The 7,987-nt window shown below is 52.0% G+C and overlaps 1 protein-coding gene across 2 annotated transcripts in view; it reads left to right on the forward strand.

Annotated features, from left to right (window-relative positions):
* The first annotated feature begins 879 nt into the window (after nt 1-879).
* Nucleotides 880-7,987, forward strand: part of RRP1 (ribosomal RNA processing 1) — a 13,149-nt gene continuing 6,041 nt past the window's right edge. Inside the window, exons 1-8 of one of the 2 annotated variants that reach the window (XM_006169441.2) lie at nt 880-1,074; nt 1,875-1,957; nt 3,544-3,601; nt 4,032-4,139; nt 4,823-4,908; nt 6,008-6,069; nt 7,690-7,819; nt 7,904-7,968. In XM_006169441.2, the coding sequence (XP_006169503.1) occupies nt 942-1,074; nt 1,875-1,957; nt 3,544-3,601; nt 4,032-4,139; nt 4,823-4,908; nt 6,008-6,069; nt 7,690-7,819; nt 7,904-7,968 (725 nt within the window). In that variant the 5' untranslated portion in view covers nt 880-941. The remainder of the gene's footprint in view (nt 1,075-1,874; nt 1,958-3,543; nt 3,602-4,031; nt 4,140-4,822; nt 4,909-6,007; nt 6,070-7,689; nt 7,820-7,903; nt 7,969-7,987) is intronic. The other variant, XM_006169442.2, reaches the window with a different exon arrangement.

A 7,987-nucleotide genomic window follows, 5' to 3' on the forward strand; every position in this document is an offset into this window, starting at 1 on the left:
TTTCCCCGCGCCCCTGCCTCCTGCATTTTTGCCCTGTGCCCCCCCCCTTTTTTTTTTTTTTTGCTATAGGGCGCATGCGATCGCCAGACAGAGAGAAACAGAAAGCGAGAAATCACCCCCCAAGGGGGATGGCCACGCCACAATCCCTTCTCCTCCATTCTCCTCTCGGGGATCTTGGGCACACACGCACACGCACCCGGCGTGAGTTTAAGCCATCGCGAACCGCGGTCGACTACGTGGGAGTCCAGCGACATAGCCATTACGCTAACTGCTGGTCCCTGTGCCCTTTTCTGTAACATACCATAGCATGAGTTCAGTGGGCTCCCAAGTCCCGAGTCCTTCTAGCCATCCGCAAGGCTAGTTGACCCTTAGGGAAGACGTGTGCTGAGCTCAATTCTACGCAGACGCTATTGTCAGACCTAAGAAAGTTAATGCCCTTTCTGTCACATGATGTCTGTGTGCAAGCTCCCCCATCATCGCCAGGGCTGTTAGTTTCGGTGAACCGGAACATACTAGAAGTCTGTGTGTTGTGCTTGCCCTCCAGGACCCATTCATTCATCTGCACACTGAGCAGACGTCCCAAAGGGCTTGGGCGGGGACTGGCAGACTGCCCCGAGTCCTAGATGTGGGGTTATTCTCTCGGGTACCCTCTGCCACCGTCCTCTCCACGTGCGGCCTGAGCAGCAGCAGGCGAGAGAGGACTGGCCTCTTGTCCTACTTCTCTCACTGTTGCCGCGGTACTGGCCGGCGCCTTCCCCACCCGCCTGGCTGCGCAGGATCCCTGGAAGGCGCACCGTGCGGCTGCAGTTGAGCCGCCTGGCCACTGTGCGGCGCTGGCGTGAGGCCTGGCGGCGTCGCGGGCATATGACGTCACGGCGCGCGCCTGGGAGAAGCGGCGCGTGCGACGGGTTCCCGGGAGCTGGGTCTCGGTCGCAGTCACTATGGTGTCACGCGTGCAGCTCCCGCCCGAGATCCAGCTGGCGCAGCGCCTGGCAGGGAACGAGCAGGTGACCCGGGACAGGGCGGTGAGGAAGCTCCGGAAGTACATCGTCGCCAGGACCCAGCGGCCGGCAGGTAGGCGGGGTCCAGGGGCCGCGTGTAGCCGCAGCAGGCCTGACGAAGCCGTGGGCCCAGCCGCGCGTCGTGGCGGGTCTGTGTTTCTCTACTGGCCCCGCGTATCGCTGGTCGTGATGCCCATTCGTTTGCGTGACCCTTGGATCATCGCCCGAGTTTCACTTGGGGTCTCCCTGAGATCCGCGAATGCGCATCTTGTTAACCAAACATGGTTCCTTGATTTTCCAAGTGTGAGCCCCGCCCCAGGCTTCAGAATCACCTCGGCGTTTGTTAGAAATGCCACCACCAGGTTCTTGGTCCAGGCCTGCCGGATCAGGGCTTTGAGAATTCCTCCGTGATCCTGACCGCTGCTTTAGGACGGTGCCGGAGCTAGGACTGCAGTGAGTCCTTGCAATCGAGCAAAAAGGTTTTGTGTAGCTGCCTCTGTTCCTCCAGCCTGCACGACAGAGTTGACTTTTCCTTTTAAAATTAGAGGTGTAACAGGAAAGTGCACAAACATTGCTCCTCAGTGTAACCCTAGGTAGATTATCACCAGTGGACTAGCCTGCACCATCACTGGTCAACTGGGGAAATGGTTGAGGTTATCAGTGCAATTTCCAAAACAGCGTGCCATCTGCCTTGCAGTTTCTCCCTGTTTAGTGAGTGAAGAGGACCTCTTACCTGGAGGACCTCTACAGCCCCAGGACAGCAGTCAGTTATACCAAGTCTAATTCAAAAGTCACATTTTCCTGCCTTTGTTTCGGACAGTAAAAGTTGGGGCGTGTATAGTCTGACTTTTGAATGTTGCTGTTTTGGTGCAGGTGGCTTCACTCATGACGAGCTGCTGAAGGTATGGAAAGGCCTGTTCTACTGCATGTGGATGCAGGATAAGCCCCTGGTTCAGGTGAGTGGGGAGGTGGGGTGGAGGGCAGAGCAGAGGAAGACCAAGGCAGGCAAGTGGATGACAGAAGTTGTGTAGTCCTGATGCTGTGTTCTGTGTGGCAGGAGGGGCAGGGCCTTTGGTTAGAGCAGGCCTTAGGCTTGCCAAGGGCATGGACATTGCTGCTGAATTGGGCATCATCATGTAGCAGCTCTGGTGGTAGGTGGATAGGTTGGTGTGGGCAAAACTGGGTGTCGTGTCCATTCTGGTCACAGACATTGTGCTGAAATAACAGATACCAAGCCACAGGATCCAAATTCTGAGACATAGATTTCTGCTGGCTAGCCTATTTTGAACAATGTTTTTTTGGTCAGAGGGCACATGTACTTTCCAGAGAGAGAGAGAGCGAGCGAGCGAGAGAGAGCAAGAGAGAACCCCAAGAGGTGTGGTTGTGAACCCTCTTCCTTCATTTCTTCAGCTATCTACATGAGGGCCCAGGATTATGGGCACTCATGCCTGGCGTGTTTTTCAAACCAGTGGGGCCGGGATTTGGACCTTGGAGAGCTATATGAGATCTAGGTCCCTGTGTTCAGGGCTTAACTACTATGCTAGGGGGCCTAGAGCAATGTTTTTATAGTGTGAATTGTTTTTTTCTTTTTAAAATCATTTAAAAAAATTTTTTAGGGCACGTGCACTTGAACAGGGGGAGAGATACCCTCATAATCCCTTCTCCGTTCTCTCAGAATTTGGGGCACACATGCACAGGGGCCTGGCGTGATTTTCAAGCCATTGGGTCTGAGACTTGAAACATGTAATTGGCTTTGTGGGGTCCAGCCTCCTTAACCACCACATTAGCTGACTCGCCCTACTGTCAATTTAAAAAAAAAAATAAATAATTATTTATTTATTTATTTTTAAAATTTGCTACAGGGCACATGTACTCACCAAAGAGGCAGAGAGAGAATGAGAGAGAGAGAGAGAGAGAGAGAGAGAGAAAGAACAAGCCACCAGGTCTGGGACTCAAACTGTGGTTGACCATGTGGGAGTCCAGCACCTTAACCACCATTTTATCTGCTGGCCCCCCCTGGTGTGAATTTTTCAGTCTTCTTCAAAATCACCTGCATGGTGAGGGCACATTGGCACACTTTAAAATGCCGATTCCTGGGCCGTATTTTGTTCTTACTAACTTACCACCTCCTAAGGGGAGGCTCTGGGGCCATTATCTTAACAAATGCACTGGATGACACTGGTGCAGTGTTGGAGGCAGTAAGGGAATGATTTTTGAGGCTCTCCTGCTGATAAGGCACTGTGTGTCTGAGGCTTCCTCCTGCTCTTTCCAGCGATGGCCAAAAAATCTTTCCCTCTATGGCCAGAACCTCGGGAGGGGAGGGCAGCAGCTGTGTCGATGTGTGGTGGGCTCTGCTAGCCTGGCAGGAGGAGGCCTTCACAGCGGGGTGGGACCTGCAGAGCTCCAGCCCACTGGAGTGGGAACTGCTGGAAGCTGGTTCTCTAGATGAGTGGGAGACAGAGTGGACAGTTGATTCTGTGGCTCTTATAGTAGGAGCACAGTGTTTTAGGGGCTGAGGGCAGTTTTATTGTTTCCCACACAGGAAGAACTAGGAAGGACTATTTCCCAGCTCATCCATGCTTTTCAGACCACAGAGGCACGTGAGTATGCTTTGCAGCACTTAAGACACTTTTTTGTTGTTTTCTTTTTCTTTTTCTCTTTTTCCCTTGTCAGAGGGCTTGTGTGCTTACCAGAAAGAGAAAGAGACAGTACCCCACCCCTTGGGGTGTGGTCACACTGCAGTCTCCTGTCCTCCGTCTCTCCTTCCTGTCAGGATTCTGGGCATAGGAGCTGTCAGGCCGTTGCTGATGTCCCTGTTCAGGGTTAGTTCAGTTATACTAAAGATGGCTACATGATCAGAGCTAGGGCAGGTTGGCAGATCGTTACAAATAACTAGTGTCTGTGACTTTAGGAGAATTGCTTTAACTGTATTTTTTGAGCAACAAATGGAGTTATTCTGTTCATATTTTAATTTTCTAAGAACTTTCAGAAGTTTCTGTGCTCTGATTCGGTGATATTTGTATAATTTAGTAAACACAGACGCATCCAGTACTAAACCAGACGACCCATGCTTCGCTGTTGGAGAAACTAACGGGAGATATGACGTGCCCTGTTTCCCAAGACTGAAGTGTCCACAGGGTTGGTTCCTCTGAGGACTCCCTCCTTGGCTTGCAGATGCTATGCTCTCCCTGTGTGTTCTGGCTGGTCTTCTGAGTGCCCTAATCTCTGCTGTAAGGACATCAATTAGATTGGATTAGGGCTCATCCTAAGGGGCCCATTTTACTTGAATCACCTCTGTAAAGGCCCCCACTCCAAATACAGTCACATATCAGGAGTTGGGACATCAGTATACAATGTGAATTTGGGGGCTCACGGTTCTGCCCATCGCACCCTATGTCAGACGTGTCCATTAACCTGGAGTGCATGTACCTGACTGTGTTAGTGAATCTGCTGGGCACACTGTACATAGTTATGTGCAGGTTTGGCCTGAGGGTCAGGTAGGCCTCAGGCCAAGCCAGGACACATGCCACGAAAGAAGCCCTGAGCTCCCACTGGCAGCTATACCCTGCTCTGTGCCCAATCTTCAGAAAACACAGCTGCATTGGGGTTGCAGCTGTGCCCTCTCTGGAGTCTGATGGCCCCTGCTCTGAGCTGGATGGAGAGCGCTGCTTCACCCAGCCACCTCCATGCCTGTGCTGTCTCAGATCACACACGAGAGCTTCTGAGTGGACTTCTTCGGGTTCTCACCTCACTTCCCAAAGTGGCTCCTGCGGTCCTCAGTGCTCCTCTTCTGTTGCTAATGTGTGGCTTCTGCTCCTCAGAGCACTTGTTTCTTCAGACCTTCTGGCAAACCATGAACCGCGAGTGGGCAGGCATAGACAGACTGCGCCTGGATAAGTTCTACATGGTAAGGCAGCTGTGGGCTCGGGGCTGGGGCAGGTAGCAGCAGCCGCAGGGCCCAGCAGTGCAGGACAGGCCATGAGGACCAGGGCACTGCTATGCTGCGAGTCGCCATGCCATCTTACTGCACGCAGTTGCTGGTCCTTTGTGCTTTTTTTAAGACAGATTTTTGCTATAAGGTGTGTGCACTCGCTGGAGACAGAGATAGAAAATGAGAAACCACCCCCAGGGGAGACGGCATCCCCACAATCCCTTCTCCTCCATTCTCTCAGGATTTTGGGCACACCCGCACATGTGAGTTTCAAGTCACCAGGTGTGGTACTCTAACTGCTGTGGGCCATGTGGGGGTTCAGTGCCACCTGCTGGCTCTCCTTTGTGCTTTTCAAGGTGTGCTTCCCACAGTCCCTGGCATGACCAGGTCCAGCAGTACAGCCCTGCCATCAGGGCTCCCCCGCTGGCTACTGCATGAGAAGGTGTTCTGGGTTGAGGGAGCTCTCCACACAGGCTTAAGACACCTCTGACTTGTGGCTTTTTGTCATGCCTATGGCCCAGTGGGCATGCCGGATTAATATTCTAAAGGCTGGGAAGCTGGGCAGGATCTACTTTGGGTCATCTTAATAGGAAGTTGTGAATGGCAGGACAAATGTTGCAACTTCACTTACTCATAGGCATGGGGGTGGGCAGGTTCTCTGCTGGGGAAGAGAGGCCCTGGGGCTATGGAGGAGACCTGCCCACTCTGGCCTGGCTTGCCTACTGAAGGTGCTGCCTCCCAAGAGCATTGGCTCTTGTGAGAGAAGTTCTGCCTCGTCCTGTCCTCACTTCTGAACCAGGCATGTTCATTCCAGCTCCAGTTTATGAGCTAGAACCACAGACTGGGCTTAGGCCCCAGAAGTCTGCCCTCCTGTTGTTCTTGGAAAGTTGGGGCATCTCACCCAGGCTTCCGAGGGCTTGCTGCCGTGTCTGCCAGCCTTGAGGACTGCGTTAGCAGCTTTCAGGGGCCTGCCATGGGCTTTGGGGCAGGCAGAGGTGACCAGGTACAGAGAGGAGGGAGGGGATTTGTGAAGTCTGGGTTGTGCTTCCACTAACGGGAGTCTCTTTGTGCCAAGCTCATGCGGATGGTTCTGAACGAGTCCTTGAAGGCTGTGCAAATGCGAGGATGGGAAGCAAGGTTGGTACACACCACGTCTCCTCTCATGGGACCATCTGTAGGGAGTGATGCCGTGCACCCTCAGCCTTGTGTTCAGAGTCACATGTCTCTCTGTCTCTTTTTTCCTTTTTATTCATATTAGGGTGTGAGGGTGTGCATATGGCCCTGGCTGGATGTGAAGGCTGGGGGACTGTAGCATGAAACGCTGTGAAAGTTTCTCTCTCTCGCTGTCTCTTCCTCTCATGAAAGAAAGAAACTTTAAAAAGCAATTAGGCCAGCAGGTGGTATGGTGGCTAAGGGCACTGGACTCTTAAATGGCCGACTACAGTTTGAGCCCCAGACCTGGCGACTTGCTTTCTCACTTTCCTTCTCTCTATCTTTTTCTCACTCTGGTCAAATTACAAAAATAAAAAATAAAAAAGTTAAAATAAAATAATCAAGAAAGAAAAAGGAATTGGCAGGAGTTACCTGACTTTCTTTAGGTTTGAGTTACTACTGGCAATTATATGTTTCAGGCAGCAGCCCCTAAAGTTTTGAGTGATTGTCATCCTTGAATTCCCGGTGAGGACTCCGAGGCCAGGAGTCTTTTGTGCAGTGTAGAACTCAGCACTAGATCCCAATGGGATGAGTTAAATGTTAAAGAGATGATTTTGGTTAACTTTTTTTGGTTTGTTACTACCAAAAGAAAAAAAAAAAAACAGCCTTATTATAATCAGTAATTTAACACAGAGAGAACCTTGAAGACAGTGGTACCTCCCCACATTGCCCCAGGGCAGCCTGTATGGTCTGTACTGATAGCCACCCTCAGCTCCCCTGCAGACATAACTGTTTCTTTGGCTTTTTAATGTTTGCTGGTGTTACTACAAGCCTTGGGAGTAAGCCTCTTGGGTCTGCATGTCTTTCCCTGGTTTTATACCTGGACTTGGCTCTCTTCTTTGCCCTGAACCTTGCAGAGCTTTACTTTTCCATCCTGTAGCCAGCAGTTCCCAAACCTTACTAGGAGCTTCTTAGACATTTTAAAATTCGGGTTGTAGGGGTCTGTGTTGTCACGATCCGCTGGAGTTCAGATGCATCTAGACTGCTGAAGGCTGCTCCCTGGGGCTCTTGGGTTTGGGGATCAGGGCTTCTGAAGCCATCGAACTTACATGCTAGGAAGAGCCTGATGCACACGTATCATAGACCTGGGCCTTGACAGCAAGACCTGGAGGCCAACAGGTGGCTTGCCGTCCTCCATCCCTTCCTGGCTCCCTCTCCTTTTTGCCTGCTCTGTCTTGACATCTTCCCGAGATGTACCTAGTAAGGAAGCCAGGCAAGGTGGTGGTAGCATGGTGTCCTGGTCAGCCTTGCTCCCTCCACCTGCCATCTTGAGGGTGGGAGGCCTGTCGAGTTTTGGCATGTGCTGCACTTTGTGGGTGAGGCCAGCTCGTGGAGTTCTGATGCTGGTGAGGGTCAAAGAACCCCAGACTTCTCTTGCTGGAAGGGGCCCAGGGTCTCTGGCCTTCACTTTGTTCTAGAGTGATGTCTTCATCCATGGAGGTGTGTCCCTGCTCTCCTGTTCCCATCAGATCTTAAAACTCAGGGAGAGAGAGACCATTGCAGACTGACCTGGCCACCTGCCAAGCCTGCTCTTTCTGTGTTCAGACAGATCGAACAGCTGCTGAAGCTGCTGACAGCTGAGATTCTGCACCCCAACAGCCAGGCCCCCAATGGAGTGAAGAGCCACTTCATTGAGATCTTCCTGGAGGAGCTGACCAAAGTGGGCGCCGCGGAGGTGAGGTGGCATCTTGCCCGACACTGAGCTTGGCACTGGGTGCTGATGAATAGGAACTGAGGCTATTCCCTTCTTTCCCCATAGCTCACGGCAGACCAGAACCTCAGGATTATCGATCCCTTCTGCAGAATTGCTGCACAGACTAAGGAGTAAGTGGCAGGGGGGCCT

Source organism: Tupaia chinensis, unplaced genomic scaffold, assembly GCF_000334495.1.
Source record: "Tupaia chinensis unplaced genomic scaffold, TupChi_1.0 Scaffold147038_1, whole genome shotgun sequence".
Lineage (NCBI taxonomy): Eukaryota > Metazoa > Chordata > Mammalia > Scandentia > Tupaiidae > Tupaia > Tupaia belangeri.